Here is a 24,308-nt window from a genome sequence, read left to right on the forward strand (position 1 = left end):
GCAAAGGTGGTTTTATCTCTTCTCTAGCTAGGCATCCACTGTATATCATTGCCTCCAAGTTTCTCCTACTGGCAAAATCCCCAATGATGCTGGTAAGGGGTTTGGGTCTGAGCAACTTGTCAATGGGCGTTTTGATTGGGAAAGGAGAATGGTTTCGGACTTGGCCTGAAAGAGCCAGATGTCCAAGTCAAGAGAGGTTGGGTCCCACTCGCCCCTTGGGAATGAAGCTTACAGATGGGCAGCCAGAGCCAAGGCCACAGCATTGTCCATCTGGTTCCCAGGGACTAACGCTGCGTTTAGAGTCAAACCCAAACAGAGCAGCCAACCCCAAAAGCCCCCGGAGAACTGCCATCCGGCTTCTGGTGGAAGAAACTAAGTTGTGATGAGTGGCTGCAAAATGGCTTAAAGGATCTGTAGGCGACCCACAAATTCTAAATGCCACAAATGAGTACGGGGCAAGGAGACCTCATCACAAGTGTCAACAGACTTCCTTCCGTGTCTCTCATCCACTCACCCCTTTAAATGAACGGGACTCTGGAGGTGTACACAGGCTGAACAAGGCGGTCTGGTTCTTGGCAGGCTTCTGAGCACTTCTCTTCCTCCTCCTCTTCTTCCAGGATCAGAAGTCCCACTGCCCACACCAGGCCATAAATAGCACTGGTGATTAATATCAGTGCCCAGGCATGCTGCTTCAATGCAATTAGTTTGAAATAACCTGGTATTTCATTAGATGATTAATGTCTTATATACACCCACATTTTGAGAGAACATTTATAGTCCACCTGATCCTGGGACGGGCAGAGAGCGTTTCTATCATCTCTGTTCATTTCCAATCTTTGGTAACAAAATATGCCCTCATCCTTTTTTAAACCCAAATCAATCACTTAGGTTTTAAAAGCAAAAAAACCCCAATCTGTAAAATCCTATGTTCTTACTAATGTAAATTTGCATTTGTATCCATCGATCTCTCCCATGAGATTGTAAACTCCCTGGGGGCGGGGATCGTTGCTTTTATTTCTGTTGTCTGCTCCCAAGGGTTGAAAGTACTCTGCACACAGCGGACACCCATTAAATGGTGCTGCTGTTGCCATGACACCCAAAAACATTTTCCCCACAACTAAACCGTGCCAGGGTCGTGGTGGTCGACCTCCTCAGGACATTCACTGCTCATCAGCACCCTTCTTGGAAAGTAAGAAGGGAGATGTAAGGAGATGAAGCTCTTAGCACCCAATCTTATTTCTTGTACATGGCCTTCGGAGGAGGAAGAGGAGATTGAGAATCCCCTGTGGATTCCCCCTGATCCCCACGAGCCCAGATATTTCCAGTGATAGCAAGCATTTGCCTCAGTTTTCTGAAGAAACTGGGGTCCGGGCCTTCTAACTCGCCCACCAACTTGGCGAGAGAGCGACCAGTTCGCTCCTTTTTTTGCCAGGATGACTGGCCGATGCTCTCTTGTTGCGCTACCAAGGGCATTAGCAGAAAAACGTTGCTAGGAAACCCCCGGGGTGGCTGCTCAGAAGCATCACCGAGCACCTTTCCAGTGTCCAGGAGAGCAGGCCATGGGCCGGGCCCAGCACTTGGAGTTCGCATTCATTTCCGCCAGGGTCTGAACATCACTCTAGGTTCTATTCAGGAGGAGGGTGAGGAGGAAGTTTCCTAATACTCTTTCGTTCAACCCCTGACCTTCGTTCCTCCCCAGGCCCTTCCCTGACAGCAGGCCCACAGCCTGGGTTTGAGTTTTGATGTCCAGATCTGCCAGTGCCATCCTGGAAGGAAGAGCATCCCTTCCCAATCAAACTCTGGGTCCCTGGCAGGGACCAGGTTTCAATTTCTTATTTCAGATGTAGACTCATGATGGCCAATGATGGGCTTGCCAAAGAGACAACTTTCCCAGGCTCTTAGTGGTGAATTTCATCACAAAAGGGTGGCCCACAGAGCAGAAGCTTTAAAAGGATCATGAGATAAGGAGGCCAAAGCGAAAACATCTCCAGGTGCTTCAGAAAGCAAGCATAACCACACACAACATGCGTGTGCCTGGTGCAGTTGGGATTGTGGGTTCTTGCACTGGCCTTTTGGGCCACACATGCACCCCAAGATGCATTTTGCCATCAGTGGTATCTTCTTCAAGCACACAATACAACAGCCTGTGCACATATAACCGAAAGAATTGTCTGTCTTCATCAGACCTGAAGAAATCAACTCTAAACAAAGTCCCTTCCTAAGTTCTAGAAGCCTTAGCATAAGGCTCCAGGAATGGTCAAGCCTCGAGAATCTAAGCAGGATCTCCAGAAGGAAGGAAGAAGGAAGAGAAAGAAGGAAGAGACACACTTTTCTTGAGGCATAAACCAAAGGAAAGCCACGAGGAGAAAGGTGTCCCAATTTCAAAGGTGCTGGTGCTTGTTCACTCGTTCTCGTCATGTAAAATCGCTGCTTGCTAGATTCAAGCCTCAAAGCATCTGGACCTGTAGCACATGATGGAAGTTCTACAGCATAAAGTGAGGGGGGAAAAAAACTAGAAAAGGCAAGAGTGAACTTTAAAAAGCATTTATTGCAATTAATGGCTGATACAGAGCTTTCTGTGGCTTCAGTTACATTGTAAGTTGGAGGAAAAATATTGAAAATGTCAAACATTGAAGTGTTAGTTAAAAAAAATCACTACGTAAGCATCAGCTGTCAATCTAAAATACAAAGCAAAAATCAAAGTTTGAGTTTTCATTTATTTCCGGGAGTGGATGTAAAGATCCTTAGCAGGAATATCCCATTCAGCCTAAAAACTCAGCTTCCCCAGTGGAAACTAATAAATTGGGTGGAAATATTCCCAGAATCCCCTATTTCTTCACTTACCCCTCTCCCATTCTACCTCTTTTTCTCTTCATCTGGCTTCTAAACAGTTATTTTAATTATAAAACACCAAGGCAAACAGCAATTGAATCATAAAATACACATAGCATGTAAATGTACACACGGAGAAGCAACCATTTGCACCCATTATATTAAATTACCACTTTATGGTGTTGACCCCAACACAAGAAACTCTTCATTGGTATTGCCCCTTTGGGGGGCAAGGGGCGGGGGGGTGAGGTGGGAACCATTCCACCATCCTGGTTAATAAAAACAGTTTTAAGACTCCACCGACATCCCAGATACTGCTGACCAAAGGGGCCTCCTGCCCATGCAGACCAGGGAAAACAAGGGAAACGCCTCAGAAATACACTTAACACATGAACTCAGGGATCAGTTTCACCTCAGTTCTGTGGATACCCCCCACCTTCACCATGTTCCCATGTTGTTGGGCAGCTAAGTCTTGAAAAGGGCATTGGTAGCCCAGGAGAGTTCCTTGGGGGTTCAACATTTAATTTATCCATGTGTTTAGCATATCTATCTACTCTCCTCAATTTATATCTGCTGGTCTTCAAAATAGACTGCAAGGTCTTCGAGGCCAGAGATCCCTCCCACTATATCCCCCAAGGAGTACTCGGCTTACAGCAAGCATTGCCAGTCCTGGGGGCAATGGGGATGCTGATGATGACTGGTCTTGAGGGGCATGACTGTGGATCTGCACAATTCAAGACTACTTGTGAAAGGAGGAAGAGTACTTGCTTTTCTTCCTTGGCCAATATTGTTCCAAGCTGAGCTCCCAATCTGCTCCAAACTCCTCTGTCTGGCCTCCGCCCCCTCCCTCACACGCACCCTTCCTGTTCCTATTTGTTAATGATGGGGGCACAATCCAATTCACTGAGAAGCTGGAGTAGGGAAGGTATCCACCTGGTGCAGCCTTCAGGGCCCCTCTGGACTTTGGGGGCTGTAAGTCCAACCCAAGAGGACAAAAAAAACAGCAGGAGGGGGCAACGAGCAAGCACCCACTTTACAATCTGGCAGCTGTCAGCCCCCACTCTTCTAAGACAAAAAGAGAGAGGGAGAGAGAAAGGGGGGGGGGGGGGAAGGGATAGTGCTTCACAAGCCACAATCCCATGACACTTGACACAAACAAGCATTGGATCAAATAGCACAGTTCCATCTAGCCTAAGGTATTTCTCTTCTTCTAAATTGATCAAGGCAACTGCATTTTATATATTTAAAATCACATGCTACAAAGAGTAAGGGTCTATCCCCTGCTTAAATTTATTCTGAAAGCCATTTAAAAGGAAGAAAATTCAGCATCTTCTTCCAACCCTTCAGGCCTTCAAAATGGGGTTTAAATGACCCAGTAAATTCAAGCATCAGCTCTTATAGTTCTCTATATACAAATAAACCATTTTCCCCCACTGTTACATAGTGCAAATTAGAGCTTCTGTCACCTCGAAGATCCAATTGGATCTGTCTGGAGAACATCTGACACAAACAGGAAAAAGCAGAGCTCGAATTGTAAGGGACCAAACTTCCAACAATGCAATCCAGAAACAACTCAAGCTGAAATCACTCACCGTTCAATCCTTGGCCCGGCTCTGCAGAGAACTACAGTCTCTGAGCCAGTTGTTAAGAGTGTGGGCTTTTTTTCGTTTTTTTTTTTTTTTAATTGTTTTCCTCTTTGGATAGACGAGGCAGAGGCAAGCAGGATTTTCCACCCACCTACAAACCAAGGCTGGAAAAGGTGTTGGGCTGAAATGAACTCTCAGACAACAGAACCTCAAGGACTTCAACGACAGCTGTTATAGGGCATTATTAACAAAAGTGAGGGTAACAGGGTACATTACTGAGGAAACAGTTCCAGCTTTGTTTTTAGCTGCTCGGCTCAGAGGAGACCGAGACAACAGAGTGCAAAACAAAAGGGTCTCTTTAAAAGACCAGGAGTGGTTGTGAGCCCAGAAGGCCCTGCTCTCTTCTCTCTGTGCTCACAGCTTTTCAGCCCACACACCTCACTGATCCCAACGTGTTCAGCGTTGGTGTGGAATTACCGGCCACTCTGAGGGCTTCACAGACTCGGACACACGGGTGGCCGAGCCCGGACTCAGAGGCAGGCAATATGAGCAGGCCTCCCACATGGCTACTCTCCACCCATCTTGGCAAAGTGGTCCCTGATCAGGTGGTAAAATGGTGGTCTGGTCCCCACACACTCCTGACAGGGTGAGGTCCAGCCTCTCCTCTGCACAGACCAGAAGCAGGGCAGGTTCTACTGGGAAATGCATAGTCAGGTTCCGGCCCAGCTCCCCAGGGCAGAATGGCCCAGTTCCAAGATGCCCCACTCCAGCTTTTCTTGGGAACTCAGCATTCAAAATCCCTTGAGGCAACCCTTTGGGCAATGCTCCAGCAACAGAGCAGCAAGCTTAGACTGGAAGTGGGTAGATAGGCCAGGAGCTGGGGGAGGTGGCAAAGGTGATTTAGCGGCAGGCAGTCCTTCCCTCCGAGTCAATGCTGAACCCTGGCCGAAGCCTTTGGGAGGGTGTGTGCTGTTATCTGGGGGATAGTGGCTACAGGTGGTACTTTTCTAACCATTACTTATTCTTATCTGTTACTTATTCTTATCTAGCACTGTGGCTGTGTCATTTTGAAACTGGGAATTTTGTCTCAGAGTAGCTTTACACATGGCCAAGGATCCACCCACTCACTGAGGCCAGGTGGGACTTCCTTGATTGCATAATTCAGCTTCCAAGGAGTAAATCTCTGTATTTGTTTGTAAAGGTGCAACCCCACTGCCGTTTAATCCACCATTTAATCGGTCTGGACTGCCAACCACGGGCAAGACACCATACTGGACACGGATTAAAAGAGCAGCTAGATCTTTTCACAAAGTAGGTGCGTGGCCAAAACCAGAACACCTCATGGGGCACCGCCTAGAAGACAGCATGCTCTCTGGGTCGTTCCCTCCAGGAAATGTAAACTAACTCCTTTTGAGAGGGGTCCCTAGGATGGGAGATGTTTTTCTGACTGATGTTACAATCACACATTCATCCCTGGGCTACCCACAAGCATGAAGTGTTGTGTACAATCAGCAAGGACTCAACACAATCAATATCCTCCATGCACAGGTCAAGTGGTTCACTAATATAGGGCAACATAAAGCAGTTCTTCCTTGGGGAAGAATGCTAGGGGAGGCTCCCATTTAACCATTTCAAATCAGTCGGTTACTTTGCGCAAATTGCTATCTTAATTCCTGGCATTGAAAGAACAGGATTTTAGTTTCCACCTTTTCTCGGAGGGCTGGGCTAAGCATCTGGCTAACCGGGGCCGGTCTGTCTCAAAAACAAGCATGATACATAAAAGAAATTTAGCTTCACTAGAACAACAGTTGAACACAAAACAACACAGACAGCGACCTCGTCGCTCCCAGGGTTTGCTCTGCTCCGGGAGTTGTGGAGGATGCTGAACTTGGAACTCAGGCAGAACGCCGGCATGACCTCAATAGAAACACCTATCAATGAACAAGTTGTGGTTGGTTTCTGCTCTTTCCAGCAGTCCACTCACACTCAGAGAATCACAGAACATGAGCCTATCGCAAGAAGCCCAATAAGTTTCACAGCTTTTAGAGTATAACACTTCCAAAAAAGGCACACTTGCTACTGGATGATAAACTCTAAACTCGAGTGGAAAGACCAAATGATTACAAAAAGCTTACAAGAACAGGAAACGGCATTCTAGCCCATCAATGACTTCTAATCTTTCACAGAGAATTAGTCAACACACTTAGACTGATGCTTTAGAGCTCTAAGTTTCACGTGCAAGTTGCAATAAGTTGAATTTGGAATGAATTTTAATGGGACCAAAATGGTGGTATTTGCTTAAGGACTAAGATGAAGACAGCACCACAAGTTTCATGGCTGATGAGGATACAGGTTCACTGGTGAGCAGGGACTGTTACAAGGGCTTCTTCTGGAGGTCTCGAAATGTCTACATTCTGCATAATAATAAAAATACAGAGGAGAACATTTATCATGCAACAGGAAGAATTAGTAAGTTACCCATCATCTATTTTCACAAAACAGAGTGGCATTTACTGATATAACCATTGTGAGCTCACAAAATTCACAAGTGACAGCTTTCCCCAAACCAGTGCATTAAGACTGCAGTGTTTCTTGTGGCATTAGCCAGAATCTCAGCACTCATGTTTCAAGTTTCTCAAATTTAGAGAATGGTTACTAAATGCACTGTTTCCACATCCAATTGAAAACTATTTGAAATCATCTATTAGAAAAAGTTCTCTAGTACTGTCTTTGACCTTTGGACTCATAAAACAAAATCTCTCTGAACGTCCAACAAGTTCACAGCCTCCCTAGGCTTCAAGATTACTCGTCCCCATTCCAGATACACAACTTATTCCCAAAGAATAATGGTAGCATGGAACAGCACACTTGACTTTCCCAAGTCTTGCAAGATTCATGCGGGTTTCTTGGCAGGCAGACTAATCCCCCAGATTTTGAAATTTCTCTTCTGCAGAAAGTTTGAGCTGGCTCCAAGAAGTCTCTGACCTCTGGCCAGGAAAGAAAGCAGGCAGCTGTGCCACGTACTCAGAATTTGGTTTCTGACCACCCCACCCCCATCAAGGCTAGAAGACGACCTGACAAGCAGGAATATGGATTTAAGGGGCAAGCATTTAGTAGATTCCATTATTATTATTATTATTATTATTACTACTATCATCATTCTTACTACTTATTTTTTTAAAACTCCCAAAGCATCTCTCCCTCCTACTCAACCTCTTTCCTTCATCAATTTATGTCTACCTGCCTCCCCCACTAGCTCCTCAAGGGCATGGTCGGCATCGCCTGTTGATACAGAGACTCACAATCCCTTCTAATAATAATAATAATAATAGTAATAATGATGGTATTTGTTAAGCACTTACTATGCATCAAGCACTGTCCTAAGCGTTGGGGTAGATACAAGCTAATTAGGTTGGACACAGTCCCTGTCCCACATGGGGCTCACAGTCTTAATCCCCATTTTACAGCTGAGGTAACTGAGGCCCAGGGAAGTTAAGTAACTTGCCTGAGGTTACACAGCAGGCAGTGGCAAAGCCGGGATTAGAACCCTGGTCCTTCTGACTCCCAGGCCCGTACTCCATCCACTAGGCCATGCTGCTTCTAGTCTAGAGATCAAAGTCCCATAGGAAAATAGGGGAAGGAAAGGACTTCTCCATCTTTTTCCCCTTCTCCCAGCCTGAAACCACTAACTCTAAGGAATACTACTTCCAACAGACCTCTAAGATGCTCCTTGCCAATCCCTGCTGTAACAGATATGAAAAAATGGGTGCCGTCACCTCAAGCTGAAGAATTCCTGTATTGTGAACCCAATCCAAGCAAGTTACAGTAAAAAAATAGCTGTGAAACAAGAGGCATTCTTCCAAATAAATACTAGTCTCTAGCACCTTGTTTACTCTAAACAGTGTGTCTTCCAAAATGATTCAAGAGATTTTTCATACTTGATGCTGCGCTAGATCCTGTCCTGAGATGATCTTCTCATACTTGGGCCCTATGCCATACTTTTAATTTGAGGGAAATGGAGGTTTAGAAGCCACGGAATTCACTTCCTCCCAAAAATGCATTTTAAAGGGGAAAAGACCATCAATCAAATCAAGCTGGGGTTTTAAGGCCAAGACTAGACTCCTCTCAGTGTCCTGCAAATAGTTTGGCAATGAAAATGCCTCTCACACACAAGCTTAGTGATTGTTCCAGGTACTTCATGAGGTATCCCGCCCTTTGCAGAAGTCTTTTAAACAGCAATTGAATTCAGTCAACTCGGGGTTATTTCTGGGAATGGGAAAAGGGAGAAACAGCCAACCGAAAGCCCCAAAACCTCACTCCAGTAATTATTAGCTCTACCTCCTCTCCTACCAAGCTTTTTCCTAGAGCTGCACACAGGGAACAAAATTGACTGATTTGAGCTTCACTTCCTTTCCCCGCTTCCCCTTTGGTAGAAGGGCTGATGGCCAATGAAAACCAGGCAGCAAGGAGTGTGAGGAGGAAGATGAGGAGGGCGAGAAGCCAGGTGCCTGGAATTCACAAACTGGGTATTCATCCCTTGGATAATCAAGAGGGGTGGAAAATACTATTTGGTGGTGATTGTGAACTTGTTTCACTCATCTGGGTTCACTCTTTACCTTATCCAAATTAGGAATCTAGCCTTCTGGGATGCCCTGCATGGGACAGAGTGGAGCAGTAGGTTGGGCACAGGCTGGGGTAGCTGTGCTCGCTCACTGGATTTGAGAACCAAGGGATGGCAATCGTGGCACTCCACCCCAATGCCATGGGTTAGGTATGCACTGGACTCCCCGTGCACCTGCAGAAGTCCCAGCAGGTATTTGTGACCAACCATGCAATGAATCACATGTGTCTGACCCCACTCGCCATGTCCAGGAAATAAGATTGGGCAAGGCTGAGTTTTGTCCACACCCACAGGCTGGGCTTAGCCTGTCCACAACTCTAATGCTTCTGGATACATGCCATAAGACCTGGATTCCCTATAGTCAGGGAGAAGATGATACTAACAGAGGTAGGGGGAGCAGCAGCATCATCATCCTAGCCCTCTCATTCTCATCCCCTGACCTTTGGCCTGAAAACTAGATGGGAATAACCATATGTCCAAAGAGCTAGGAGAAGTTAGGGGGAGGAGATGGTACAAGATCAAGGGGTGTCAGGGAGAGGGTGGAATTTCCCATAATGTATGAAGAATGAGCCTCAGTCCTGAGACTTCAGGACTGAAAAGCTCAGGGAAGAGGGCAAGAGGGGCAGGGAGCTCACCATGAGCTGAGATACCTGGCATCTGCTACAGAGAAAATTGCCCTAAGTGTATACAGTTTCTTGGACTAATTGTCAGCCCCTGAATTTTCCTAAATTGTTCCTGGCGCCTTTCTGCGTCGTCCTCCGTTTGGGTGGGAGGAAAGAAAAAACAACAACAAAAAAAAAACCCACCACAACTAAAGCTGGTAATTCCCAATTGCCCTTTCCTCATTTGCCTGTCAAATAAGAGGTATGTGGACCTGCCTCAAATGATGGGAATTTCTATTTTCAATTAATATTTTGAGTTTTCACATGGTGCAGGGAGGTGAGCTTGGCACTAAATTGTTAAAGAAAGCCTCTGAAAGAAAACAAACATTTGGAAACAAATCTTGTGTTCTACTTTTGAATGTGGAGAGACAGAACTCCAGAGTGTTTTAAGCCAGTAATGATGGAACTGCCAAATTATACCAGGCTGACTTCTTGTTTGGAAGCTTTGGGAAATTAGGGTTAATTCAGCAAATAGCAGATTGTGGGCTCTGAACAAATACTAAATTTCTCTGGCCAAAAAACACTTCCAACAGATGAATCCTTCTATTTTAAAAGTCCTAAACGGTCCCAACCCCCTAGGAATCTACCTAGCCAAGAAGCTGCACAGATGTTCAGTGTAGCTGACCCTTGGCAACTAAGCTATCCCGGGATTTAACTGAATACGTCTGAAGGAAGGCTTCACTGGCTTGAGGGGCTCTTTGCTCCAGAGTTTCACCTAAGCCCAGACATTCCAAATTGCAATGGCCCCATTTTTGCCCTTTGCTCCAGATAGGATGGAGGGAATTTTTATTATTTTCATCCCTACTCTTGCTCTTTTTCCTCTAGTGCATTATGGCAATTTATGTCTGCTTGTTTCCAAAACTGGGTTGTAAGCCTTCTACTTCTGTGTGCTCCCAAGTGCCTAGTTCAGTACTCTAAAGACAGTAAGCACTCATACTGATAAGGAAAAAATGGGGATGGGGAGGCAGAGAGGAGGGTAGAGGGAAGGAGAGGGGGAACAGGAGTGGAAGAGAAGAGGGTTCTTCCCCTCTGGTATGATGCAGTTTGGCAGCTTCTGCCACCACCAGTCAAGTGGCAGAGATAATGGAGCTTGGCCCACGATGGGCCAGATGAGTCGAGCGGTGTGGAGGTGGTGGCAGAAGATGGCAGCCCCAGCCATGAAATGGGATCAGCAGCTGTGCAGAACCAGCCCGGTAAGGATTATCCAACCACTGGAGCTGCAGAAGGGCCCCAAGCCCTGGCTCAGCCCGACAGGATTCCCCAGACTCTTTGGAGAGCGCTAGGGGTGAGGTGGGCACGTGGTTTCCCCACCAGGGACCTCTGGGGCTAGAAGAGCCTCTGGCCCAAGCTCATAGCCTAGTGTGAATGACAGGAGCCCCATATGGGCTGGCAGCCTGAACCTAGCACCAAGAGCTGTGTGGGTGAAGCTAATGGCTTGACCCTCACAACTCTGGGCCAAGGGCACAAGCACAATTCACACTCACACCCCACAACCTTGGGCCCTCCTCGCTTCTGTGGAGCTGGTACCCCTGGCCTGGAATGCTCTGGCATTTCAGGAGAAGGAGGAGTCTCATACTCTTGGGCTGGGCTGGGCGGAAAGCATGCTAGCCAGAGAGTTTTGGTATCCCAGAATCAAATCAATCTGTAGGCTCCAAAAACCAGGTCAATTCAGGATGCTAGAAATCCATCTAATCTCTCCCCCTCACTAAAATTTTGCCATAATTCAAGAGGTACATCAATACCTAAGGCCGGATTGCTCGTCATCTCTAAAGTTGAAAATAAAATCTATTCCTAGAAAAATCCCCTCTATGAAAAGAAAATATTTAACAGGACAAATGGCTGGAAGAAAGCTGTAGAAAACAAACAGGCAACAATAACAAGTGAAAAGGGAAAGAGGAGATTCAAAATGCACCTAGCAAGCTCTACTACTAGCTGAAGGTCAATATTTTACTAACCAGAGTTTTCAGCCATCAAGATAAACGATCAGCAGTGGGTGCTGGGTGGAACTCCAAGCCTGGCCTAACTTTGCTTAGCAATAATATAGTCCATAGTACTGTGTGCTTAGTAAATATTGATTGATTGTGAGGCTGTCGCAATAGATTCTCCCTGAGCTTCTTTCAAAGTAAAACTAAAGAAACAGTTGTACTATGTCAAACTTCTCTATGTGTTAAAGGAAAAAATGTCTTGCTATATCCCCCTTTCCCAAAAAATCTAAACTAATAGTGCAGTGCTCTGCACACAATAAGCACTCGATAACCTTATTGATAACACCCATAACCAAATGATTTTGAAACACAATGGTGAAAGGAGAAAATGAACTGCCACCAGTCAGAGATGGCAAGGATATGGCATACTGATCTGACCCCAACAGGCAATCTGGTCATCTCAGCGTGAAGTCACATCTTAAAATATGTGGCTATAATGTATTGAATTTCTTTACAAACCTGTTACCTTTAAAAACCTTTGTTTACAAACCCTATGGACTTGTACTTTCTTTCTTGCCTGTTAATATACTTGGCTTGGAATTAAATTTACCACAATAAAACTCCATCTGCCTGAAGGAGAGGAGGTACTATCCACCTCTCATGAAGCCAAGAGTACTTCACAAGAGTGTTAGTTCAACAGCAAAATTAAAGTTTGCCCGAACACTTTAGGACACTTATTTAAGGTTCAAATTCCCCGATATTGGGGAACTTTAAAACATATTCCATTTGGAAATAAGGAAAACTCAATCCTATGGCTTCCTGAAACTTTTGTTAACTAATAATGCTTTCTCTCCTGAAAACCCACCCTCATCTTAAGTCCCTAATTCATCCTGGGGACAACAAAGCTATTTCTGCAGGACTGGTCAGAAACAGAAGGTTGAGAGAGAAAATAAGCAAACTGTAGACTATACATCAAAACAAATTGAAAAGCAACAAGGACTTCACACGATTGGCTTTAGATTTAGTAATCATGAGATGCAATTCCTCAGGACGGGCTACTATCAGAGCAAATGATAATTCTATATCAAATATCATTCAAAGTAATCCTGATTTTGATGAGATAATGCAAACAACCTGGGGAAAAGAAAATGCCTCTCTAGTACAAGTTTTTTTGGGAAAAAAAATAGACATGTCAAGCTAAGCTTCTTTCTAAGTGAGCTTTTCATCTGTGTCTGTGCAAGACATCCTGACAGTCAGCCATATTCTCTTACTGCCCCACAATGGACGACACCACCCACTCCCACACACACCCATTTGAAAAGCATGAACTACAAATACATGCTTACCTTTGTAACCACCACACAACCAAAGTAGCAAATATGTCAGAAGGGGTAGAACTGCCATTAGGGCAGCCAAGGTGGCTGCCCAGGGCCCAACCACCAGAGGGGAGATGTGTGGGCTGATCATTTGTGCCCTTGTTATAATAATAATAATAATAATAATAATAATACTCTAAGTGCTTACTACATGCCGAGCACTGTACTAAGCACCGGGGCTGATACAAGATAAATTGGGTTGGACACAGTCCCTGTCCCACACGGGCCTCACAGTCTAAGTAGGAGAGAGAAGGGGTATTGAATCCCCATTTTGCAGATAAAGAAACAGAGGACCAGAGGAGTGAAGTGACTTGACCAAGGTCACAGCAGACAAGTGGCAGAGCCAGGCTTAGAACCCAGGTCCTCTGACCCCCAGATGCGGGCTTTTTCCCCTAGGCCACGCTGCTTCTCAAGCAATTTGGCTCCACAAGAGTGGCAGGAGCAGATGAGGGCTGGAGTGATGGGAAGGGGGAGCAATTCACTGGTTCTCCTCTTCCCCAGGAATGTAAGCCCACAGTTAGTTTCTCCTAGATGCATCAACCTAAGGAGATTTAATTCTTGAGAGAAGGTATGGATTTTAGCCTATTTAAAGTCTCAAAATGGGGTCAAAAGGAGGAGGTGTCTCTTCTTCTCTCTCTCACCCCAATTCCCTTGACAGTCATCAGATTATATTCTCTGCAACGCATGCTGTATGAAAAAGACAATTTTAAGCACTTAATTAAAACAATCTTGCTGGAAGCAGGATCAACCTGGGCGTTGGCAAAGCGCCAACTGCTCTGAAAGTCCAACAATGTCACATTATTTTGACTCATCTTAGAGTACTACTACAGTCTAGCTTTGGGGAGAAATGCTACCAGAGACTCTACAAACTAGTCCTTGTATACTGGTGATTGAAGCCTGACCAAGAAATTGGTGGATTAAGTAAACCCGTTCTACAGAAATTCTTCCATAAAATACATTTGGAGTTTTAAGATGCCAGCTACTTGAATTGAAGGCATTCCTACCTCAGGCTTATCTCTGTGCGTGTTCACAGCTTCGACGTTCAGGAATATAGATTCTACCTTACAACCTGCCAAGGAAAAAGCAAAAATCAATCAACAAATGAAACCACTTAGACTACGAAATTTGCCCTTTACCATCCCCGACCCCCCACTTCCTGCCCAACACACATAGATAGAATAAGGAGTTTAAAACTAAACGGACGACAAAAGATCACTTTTCCCTCAGCTCATCTTTGGATTCTTTTATTAAATTCTGAATGTTCTTAAACTCCCCAATAGACAAACTCCAGAGGGAATCAGAGTTGATCACAGCTGCACAATTACAGAACCCATCAAACCTTATACTTCCTTTCCCAGTTGTGGTACTATAGTAACCCAAACGATTTTTCATTAAGCTGGATGCTTTGTTTGAAATCACATACAATTCAGGAAGATTCATGTTGTCAGATCACTTTAATAACTTTCTTGGGCCCATCAAGCTGCACAGCTGCCTCCCTTGGGGTGGAGCCAAGATGAATATCCCCATCATAATTCAAGATCCAGAGGGAGGGATATTAAAAATTTGTCAGCTGGCCCAGAGTAGCAGTACCCAAGGGCCTCAAGCCACTCAACACAAATGGCAATCCAACAGCTTCAATTGTTTTAACAGAGGGGAAGGGGAGGACACGACAGCTGAATTGATTATGTAGAAACATTAAGATTCAATTCTTTCTCAGTCTGACATCCTTTAAAAAAAAAATATGAATTTTCAGGGCCTTTGGATAGCAATTTGCTCCAATAGCTCTGGGGTAGTAGATACCACTGGAATGGAGAGCTGGCTCAATTTATTTTGCAACATATACACTACTTTGAGAAGTAACAATTATGAAATCATTTTTATAGATTGTTATTCTACTCTGAGGTCCTTTTCCCAGGCTATTCTTACTTAGAAGAAATAATGATTTCTTGGCCTTACATTTGAACTGAAGTCATGGTTCAACTCATTTGAGCCTCTAGCTTCTCAAAGTATTTCCATACAGCCAGCTTTGTCATGAGTCCCAATTTTTTTTATGATTAATTCACACACAAATCAACAAAACTTTTCCTCCAGCTGAAATAATTCAGATGGCCTAAATGGTAACTAGCTAGCACTGAACATAACTACGATTTCACTTTTTAAAAAAATGCAGGTATGAGGATTAACTTACTTGGAAAGCCATAATGTATAAAGAGAGGGCAAATGATTACAGGGAAGAAGCGGAGAGGACAATTGGAAACATGACCACTTTGAATGAGTTTGCCAAAAAAATAAATCCCAAACATTTTTCCTTACCATAAGCCACAGGGGTTAGCTTTAAGACATTATGCAACGGGCACTTGAGATAAGGCAGTTGTTCTGAGAAATACAAATCACATACAAATGTTAGGACAATGCACAAGGAAACTGGCTACACCTTGGTAAATTCTGAATAAACCACTTTTTCTGGAAAAACATTCTCTAAGGTTCCTCCCCCACCACCAAATTAATTTTTTTAGGTATTGACCAATGAATGCACAAAGCAAAGAAAAAAAATTAACTCTCTTTGCAACTTCACTCACTGTGAATTGAGATGTTTACAGTACACTAGAATACTCCAAACAGAACATTTTGATGGGTTTACACACCTGCAGCCTTGTCCAGAAAGTAGGCGAGAAGACAGCGCATCACAGCTTGGTGGCAGATCACTAGGACATTCTCTTGCCTTTCCAATTCCATTATCACTGGCTCCAGTCTCTGAACGAGATCTTCATAGGACTGGAAAAAAGCAACACAGTTCAGAGGTTCAACTCATAAAAAAATTAATACTAGTAATAATGAAAAATAATAATGTTATTTATTAAAGCACTGTACTAAGTACTGTGGTAAGCATGAGCTAACCAGGTTGGTCCCAGTCCCTGGCCCACATGGGGCTCAAAGTCTAGTAGGAAGGAGAACAGGTATTGAATTCCCATTTTACAGATGAGGAAACAAGCACAGAGAAGTTAAGTGACTTGCCCAAGGTCACACAGCAGGCAAATAGTGGAGCTGGGATTAGATCCCAGGTCCCCTGGTTCCCAGGCTCATGCTCTTTCCACTAAGCCATTACTTGTCATCCCACAATATTTTCACAAGCTGCTTCAACTTTACTCTTATAATGATGTACCTGCTATCAGTGAATAGAAGAAAGTGAGAGTAGTTACATTGTGAGTCACAATTTCCATTTTTAATAAAACTCTTTTCAGAGCCCAGTTTCAATAAGGCCCAGCGCCCGGACTTCTCAGGTCCTGGTGACACAGGCCTGTGCTGATTTGTATAGCTAGAAGGCTGCCCAGTTACTTATTGATAAAAAGAGAAATTTCAGAAAGAGAAAATGCAAAAAGAAACTCTGCAAAATATCAGAAATCTTAAAAAAAAAATAGGTTTTGTAAGCTTTAGTCTGGAGACTCCTATGCACTACTTCTGAGCTTAACACCATTTTCATTCTATCTTAAGTCTCATCTGCGTATCATATTCAGATGGTACACTCAGCACCGTCTAAAGTAATTACAATGCAGGACCATTGATTCTAGGTTGTGTGTTAAAAAATAAAGACAACAGAGGTCTCCTTTGTTTATCATAGTTCTTGTGAAAGAATTCCCTGTTGGGTTTTCGAGTATCAAAAGTCTGCAGTGCTCAAGGATGGCGGCAGTAGTAGTAGTAGCAATGACATGTATTAAATCATGTACTAAACACCGAAGAGATACACAAGCACATTGGTTCAGCCATGCCTCAGGCCCACAGTGGGCTCACAATCTAGGGGAGGGAAGGGGAGAAGGATAGGCACCTAGTAAAAGGGTGGGAGGATAAATTCAACAACAACAACAAAAAACAACAATAAGAATGTCAGTAACATTACTGCTGGGAAGGAAAGGTTTCTAGGCTTCTCACTGTTCTAGGCAGGGCCAACTATGGTCTAAAACATCACAACACTATAATTGTTGGACAGCAAGCCATCCCTAGATCTGGATTTGGGCAGGGGAAACCCCCTGCTTCCGGCAACTGGGGTTTCAGCATGGCATAGTGGATAGAGCACGGACCTGGGAGTCAGAAGGTCCTGGATTCTAATCCCAGCTCTGTCACTTGCCTGCTGTGTGGCCATGGGCAAGCCACTTCACTTCTCTGTGCCTCAGTGACCTCATCTGTAAAATGGGGATGAAGATTGTGAGGCCTGTGCAAAACAGGGACTGTGCCCAACTTGATTTTTAGACTGTGAGCCCACTGTTGGGTAGGGACTGTCTCTATATGTTGCCAACTTGTACTTCCCAAGCGCTTAGTACAGTGCTCTGCACACAGTAAGCGCTCAATACGATTGATGATGATGATGATTTGCTTGTATCCACCCCAGCACTTAGTACAGTACCTGACACACTGTAAGCACTTCACAAATACCATAATTCTTATTATTCAAGTCAGTCTTGCTTTTCATTCCTGTAGCTACACAAGTGTTTTCCCACCCCATCTTCCAGGATGTTTTGCTGCCAGTGCTATCTCGGGAGATCTGGGCCAGGCCAACAATCTGAGGCCTTAGCCTGAGGATCTAGGGGCCCATATCCAGCCTGACCCAACTTTTGGCCAGGACAAACCACACACGTGCCACTTCCAACCCTGTACCAGACTTTAATAAGTGGAAAGGGACTTGGACATATCAAACAGAAACCCCTTACCAGTTTTTAAGCACTCCATCACCTTGCCTCCTCCTACCTTCCCTCGCTGCTCTCCTACTACAACTCAGCCCACACACTTAGCTCCTCTGCTAACCTACTCACTGTACCCTGCTCTTGTCTACTTCGCCACCAACTTCTTTTCCACATCCTGCCTGTGGCCTCCCTCTTCATATCTGAAAGACCATCACTTTCCCGACCTGCAAAGCCTTATTGAAAGCACGTCTCCTCCAAGAGGCCTTCCCTGACTAAGCCTTCATTTCTTCGCCCACTCCCTTCTGTATCACCTTGCACTTGGATCTGCACCCTCTGTTCACCCCACCCTCATCATAACAGCACTTATGTATGTACCCATAATGTATTTATATTAATGTCTGTCTCCCCCTCTAAGCTGTAAACTCACTGTGAACAGGAAATGGGTCTACCAACTCTGTTATATTGTGCTCTCCCAGGAGCTTAGTACAGTGCTCTGCAAACAGTAAACACTAAATAAGTTATTAAATAATAAATAATAATAATTATTATGGTATTTGTTAAGCACTTACTATGTTCCAGGCACCGTACTAAGCACTGGGGTGGATACAAGCAAATCGGGGTGGACGCAGTCCCTGTCCCACATGGGGCTCACAGTCTAAATTCCCATTTTGCAGATGAGGTATTTGAGGCCCAGATAAGTGAAGTGACTTGTCCAAGGTCACTCAGCAGACAAGTGGAGCTGGAATTAGAACCCATGACCTTCTGACTTGCTGCTTCCAAAATAAATACTATTAATTGATATGAGCCAGAGCACCCCAAGTTTTCTCTGGCTCAGATGGACCAGAAGGCAGCTCAAAATGGACACACACACACACACACACACACACACTCTCTCTCTCTCTCCCCCCCCCCCCCGCCCAAAGGTTTGGAGTCTGACTTCCCATCCTTTCTTTATGAACCTTCCTTCACTTAACTATGTTTTACCCTACTTTTTCCTCAACATAAAAGGAAAGAGGGACTTAAAATGCTAGCCTCAAGATTAAAATCTCTTCCAAGCTATTAATACACTTGCTAATACTTGACAGTATTTCCTTGTTTACAGTGATATTATATATAACTATTTTATTGTCAGTAGCAAGGATTTGTAGAGTAAAATTTACCAAAGAAAAATTTGACTCCCCCACCCCCCCAACTGTAGACAGCATTGGCCTTCAGGTGAGGATACACAAGCACAGAGCATGAACAAATCATGTTTCCTTTAAATCACCAAAAATACTCCCATCAGACAATTCTGAATGACTCAATCATGAACACTATCAAAAGCAAATAAACTGCTTTGGACAAACAGCAGAGATAAACTACTTGGAACACTGATTGCCCCTTTAGATGAACTGCGGATATACAAATAATCCCAGATTTAGAAACAGATTTGCTCAGCATCTTGCCATTAATTACCAAGCGATTAGTAGTACTTCTAAGAAAACAAGAATTTTTGTTAAACTGTGATTCTGTAATGATCACACAGGTGCTTTGCAGTACAAGTACTGTAATTTCATTTGTGTAAAACCATAACCTGTCACGCTATTTACAGGCACTAGGACAATTGCTCTTTTACAGTGAATAAGGAGGAGACCCCCCAAATACTATTTATGACCAGCTGAGACTTGTGAAACAATCATGAGATTTTTATGGGGGGGGCGGGGTTTCTATCTTCAGACTTCTCACCACTTTCCATTATTCTTTTCTTATCTATTCCTTAGTCTTTCTCTCTTCCTCTCCTTAGGTTCAGCTCACATCCCTCATCTCCCTGATCCCCAGGATTCTCCACTGTGTTTGCCTCTCTGGGCTTCTGGATCTCGCTTTCTCTGTAACTCTGCCTTTAAGTGTCACGGAGGGTAGGTGGGCAGTGGGGAGGGGGGAGGGAGGGAGGGAGAGAGGGAGGGAGAGGGAGAGAGAGAGACAGACAGACAGACAGACACACACACACACACACACACGAGACAGACAGACAACATGAGTGTTCGTAGCTTTCTGTGTTCATTCGGCTGTTTTCGTGTGTGTGTGTGTGTGTGTGTGTGTGTGTGTGTGTGTGTGTGTGTGTATTTCTTCATGTGCTTGTCTATTTTTCTTTATGTGGCCCTGTTCTTATAATCTGCATTTATGCTCTTACTCTAACTGAATTATAGTTGGCAATTTGCCTCCTGGTTTCCTCTATTAGACTGTAAGCTCCTAGAAGACGGGGCCCACATTTTCCTTCTATTATATGCTCCCAAGTGCAAATGCCCTGCGCATAATAAGCTCAATAGATGATGACAACACAGGGAGACAGCAGTCCCTATTAGCATTAGATCTGTTATGTTCACACACCATGTTCAAAAATCCTTGTAAAATTTCAATAACTTTCAAAATATAAATGGAAAAAAAAGAAACTTGAAATGCCAAAGGCATAATTCATATGGTCTACCTAACAGTGTTACTGAATTACTTCCAAGCCATCTGCTTTAAATGGCATTTCTATTTCAGATCCCTGACAGAGATACGGCAGAGGTAGAAAAGGTTAACTGTGGGCCACAGGTAGCAGAATTGAAGAAATAAATCTACATTACCATAAAACTTAATGAATCGCCCCATTAAGTGCCATTTAAAATGTATTTGTATCGTATGCATCTCAAAAGTTTTAAAAATGGAAAGTTGCATAAGGAATCTACAAATACCTGGTATATGTATGTGACTACCTACCTACACAGACAGCAAATTCCTGCATATCTGAATGTCAATTATTTCAATGATTTAAATTTTCAGATATCGAAAATGTCTTACACTCACACCCTGCATTCCCTTTAGGTGTGAAGTGGTGGCCATTGGTGATTAAACACGAACTGTATGTGTATGACTGTGTGGCTGATGCAATTTTTATGCTAAGGCCAGGGATGGAGTGTATGTACTATTGGGATTCATAGGGCTACTGCTTTACAGTCCCAGCTACTAGGGAGCTCCAACTGTGAGGAATAATGCACCTGTCAGGGCCCTCCAGTCTTGTTCTGGCAAAAATAAAGTTGTGTGCAGGGGCGGGGGGCTGGAGTGGAAGGGGGAAGCAGCAGGAGTAGGCAGTAGCAGTCATAATCAAATCGATGGCATTTATTGAGCACTTACTGTGTGCAGAGCACTGTACTATGTGCTTAGGAAAGTACAATACAACAGAGTTGGTAGACACGTTCCCTGCCCACAGCACGCTTACAGTCTACAGGGGGAGCCAAACATTAATATAATAATGATGGTATTTGTTAAGCGCTTACTATGTGCCAAGCACCATTCTAAGCCCTGGGATAGATACAAGGTTATCTGGTTGTCCCACATGGGACTCACAATCTAAATCCCCATTTTACAGATGAGGGAACTGAGGCACAGAGAAGTTAAGTGGCTTGCCCAAAGTCACACAGCTGACAAGTGGCGGAGCTGGGATTAGAGCTCACAACCTCTAACTCCTGAACCCCTGCTCTTTCCACTAAGCCATGTTTATAATTTGTAATATAGACAATTTATAATAGGGAAAGATGCAGCTGTACAGAAGGAAGCATGCCGTATCAATGAGATATGGAGGCAATCCTCTGCTCTTCCACTTCTCCTTGCTACCAACTCCCAGCTGGCGGGGCTCTCTATGGAGGAGGGAGGGGAAGGAGCCTGTAGCCAGCCTGTGCCCTGAAACCCCTGGTGTCACCACTGCTGCTTACGTGAATACTGTTCATGAGTTTGCCTCTGCAGGCACCCTCTTGCAGAATCAGCATTTGAGAAGCAGTGTGGCCTATGGGTTAGAACATGGGACTGGAAACGTGAAGGATTTCAACTGTAAAATGGGGATTAAATACCTGTTCTTTCATTCATTCAATTGTATTTATTGAGCGCTTACTGTGTGCAGAGCATTGTACTAAGCGCTTGGGAAGTACAAATCAGCAACATATAGAGCCAGTCCCTAACCAACAACGGGCTCACAGTCTAGTAGGGAAGCAGTGAGGCCTGATGGGTACAGCCCGGGCCTGTGGGGGCAGAAGGAACCGGGCTCTCATCCCAGCTCCGCCACGCATCTGCTGGGTGACCTGGATTAAGTCACTTGTTCATTTGTCTAATGGTACTCGTTAGCGCTTTCTATGTGTCCAACACTGGGCAGGGATTGTGTCTGCTTATGGTTCATTCAGTCGTATTTATTGAGTGTTCATCATGTGCAGAGCACTATACTAAGTGCTTGGGAGAGGACAACAGAACAGTCAACTGACAAGTTCACTGCCCACAACGAGCTTACAGTACAATACAGTTGTATTGCCCTCTCCCCAGTGCTTAGTACAGAGCTGGGCACACAGTAAGCGCTCAAGAAATATCATTGCCAAATGTCTGACTGTTCTAAGCGCTAAGGTAGATCCAAGTCAGTTTAGGTCGGACACAGTCCCCGTCCTGCATGGGGCTCACAGTCTGAAGTAGGAGGGAGAACAGGTATTGAATCCCCATTGTACAGTTGAGGAAACTTGGGCAAAGCGAAGTTAAGTGACTTGCCCGAGGTTACACGGCAAGCAATTGGCAGAGCCTGAATTAGAACCCTGGGCCTCAGTGACCTCACCTGTCAAATGGAGATTAAGACCGTGTGAGCCCCATGCAGATCTGTGTGCAACATAATGAGCTTGTATCTACCCCAGCACTTAGTAGCGCTGTGTCAGCTGTGTGACTTTGGGCAAGTCACTTAACTTCTCTGTGCCTCAGTTACCTCATCTGTAAAATGGGGATGAAGTCTGTGAGCCCCACATGGGACAACCTGATCACCGTGTAACCTGCCCAGCACTTAGAACAGTGCTTTGCACATAGTAAGCACTTTATAAATGCCATTATTATTATTATTATTATTATTATTATAGAAGGGGGAGACAGACAACAAAACAAAACTCTCCTAGACTGTGAGTCCCATGTGGGACAGGGATTGTAGCCAACCGAATTAACTTTTATCTATCCCAGTACTCAGACTAGTTTGCCACATAGTAAGTGCTTAACAAATACCCTAAAAGAAAAAAAAAATCCCAGCTCCACCACTTGTCTGTTTACATGACCTTCGGCAAGTCACTTAAGTTCTCTGTACCACAGTTACCTCCTCTGTAAAATGGGGATTAAGACTGTGAGCCCCATGTGGGACATGGATTATTTCCAACCTAACTTGGATCTACTCCAGAGACAGTTCCTGGTACAAAGAAAGCCCTTACCAAATACCATTAAAAAAAAAAATATCAGCCTCCTTGACCTGCAAGAATTACCCCATTCCCGAGTACTGCTCCAGGGTAGTCTAGCCTCTGCTGTTGCTTCTTATCACTTCACCCTATCCCATGATCCTTTGTCTACCAATCACTTGGCTCTAGCCACTCTTTTCATTAAACTATCAGGTCAGCTTTGTTTGCAAAACTAACACCTATAAGCTTCACTTTCTCAATCTTGCCACCTGGACAGATACCATCTGTTCTTTACCTAGAAAGCAGGCACATTATCCATCCAAAACACCCTTTCTCACCTTCAAGTCAAACCTTGGTTCATTCATTCAATCGTATTTATTGAGCGCTTACTGTGTGCAGAGCACTATACTAAGCGCTTGGGAAGTACAAGTTGGCAACATATAGAGACGGTCCCTACCCAACAGTGGGCTCACAGTCTAGAAGGGGGAGACAGAGAACAAAACAAAACATATTAACAAAATAAAATAAATAGAATAAATATGTACAAATAAAATAAATAGAGCAATAAATACAAACATATATACATATATACAGGTGCTGTGGGGAGGGGAAGGAGGTAAGGTGAGGGGATGGAGAGGGAGAGGAGGGGGAGAGGAAGGAGGGGGCTCAGTCTGGGAAGGCCTCCTGGAGGAGGTGAGCTCTCAGTAGGGCCTTGAAGGGAGGAAGAGAGCTAGCTTGGCAGATGTGCGGAGGGAGGGCAATTCCAGGCCAGGGGGATGACATGGGCCGGGGGTCGACGGCGGGACAGGCAAGAACGAGGCACGGTGAGGAGATTAGCGGCAGAGGAGCGGAGGGTGTGGGCTGGGCTGTAGAAGGAGAGAAGGGAGGTGAGGTAGGAGGGGGCGAGGTGATGGAGAGCCTTGAAGCCAAGGGCGAGGAGTTTCTGCCTGATGCGTAGGTTGATTGGTAGCCACTGGAAATTTTTGAGGAGGGGAGTAACATGCCCAGAGAGTTTCTGCACAAAGACAATCCGGGCAGCAGCATGAAGTATGGATTGAAGTGGGGAGAGACATGAGGATGGGAGATCAGAGAGAAGGCTGATGCAGTAGTCCAGACGGGATAGGATGAGAGCTTGAACGAGCAGGGTAGCGGTATGGATGGAGAGGAAAGGGCGGATCTTGGCAATGTTGCAGAGCTGAGACCGGCAGGTTTTGGTGACGGCTTGGATGTGAGGGGTGAACGAGAGAGTGGAGTCGAGGATGACACCAAGGTTGCAGGCTTGTGAGACGGGAAGGATGGTAATGCCGTCAACAGTGATGGGAAAGTCAGGGAGAGGGCAGGGTTTGGGAGGGAAGACAAGGAGTTCAGTCTAGATCCAGTTGATCTAGAACATGGCATTAGTTGAAGCTGAAAAACTAAAGATTAA

General features: G+C 44.7%; 1 protein-coding gene across 6 annotated transcripts in view; it reads right to left on the reverse strand.

The window, feature by feature from the left end:
* Window positions 1–24,308, reverse strand: part of PFKFB4 (6-phosphofructo-2-kinase/fructose-2,6-biphosphatase 4) — a 142,461-nt gene that overhangs the window by 32,294 nt on the left and 85,859 nt on the right. For 5 of the 6 annotated variants that reach the window (XM_038740808.1, XM_038740806.1, XM_038740810.1 and 2 more), the window contains exons 11-13: window positions 15,648–15,777; window positions 15,316–15,378; window positions 14,007–14,071 (exon numbers count right to left, since the gene is read on the reverse strand). In XM_038740808.1, coding sequence (XP_038596736.1) covers window positions 14,007–14,071; window positions 15,316–15,378; window positions 15,648–15,777 — 258 coding nt within the window. Of the gene's footprint in view, window positions 1–2,528; window positions 6,833–14,006; window positions 14,072–15,315; window positions 15,379–15,647; window positions 15,778–24,308 lie in introns of those variants that run through there. The other variant, XM_038740809.1, reaches the window with a different exon arrangement.

The sequence above is a fragment of the Tachyglossus aculeatus genome, chromosome X1 (assembly GCF_015852505.1).
Source record: "Tachyglossus aculeatus isolate mTacAcu1 chromosome X1, mTacAcu1.pri, whole genome shotgun sequence".
Classification (NCBI taxonomy): Eukaryota; Metazoa; Chordata; class Mammalia; order Monotremata; family Tachyglossidae; genus Tachyglossus; species Tachyglossus aculeatus.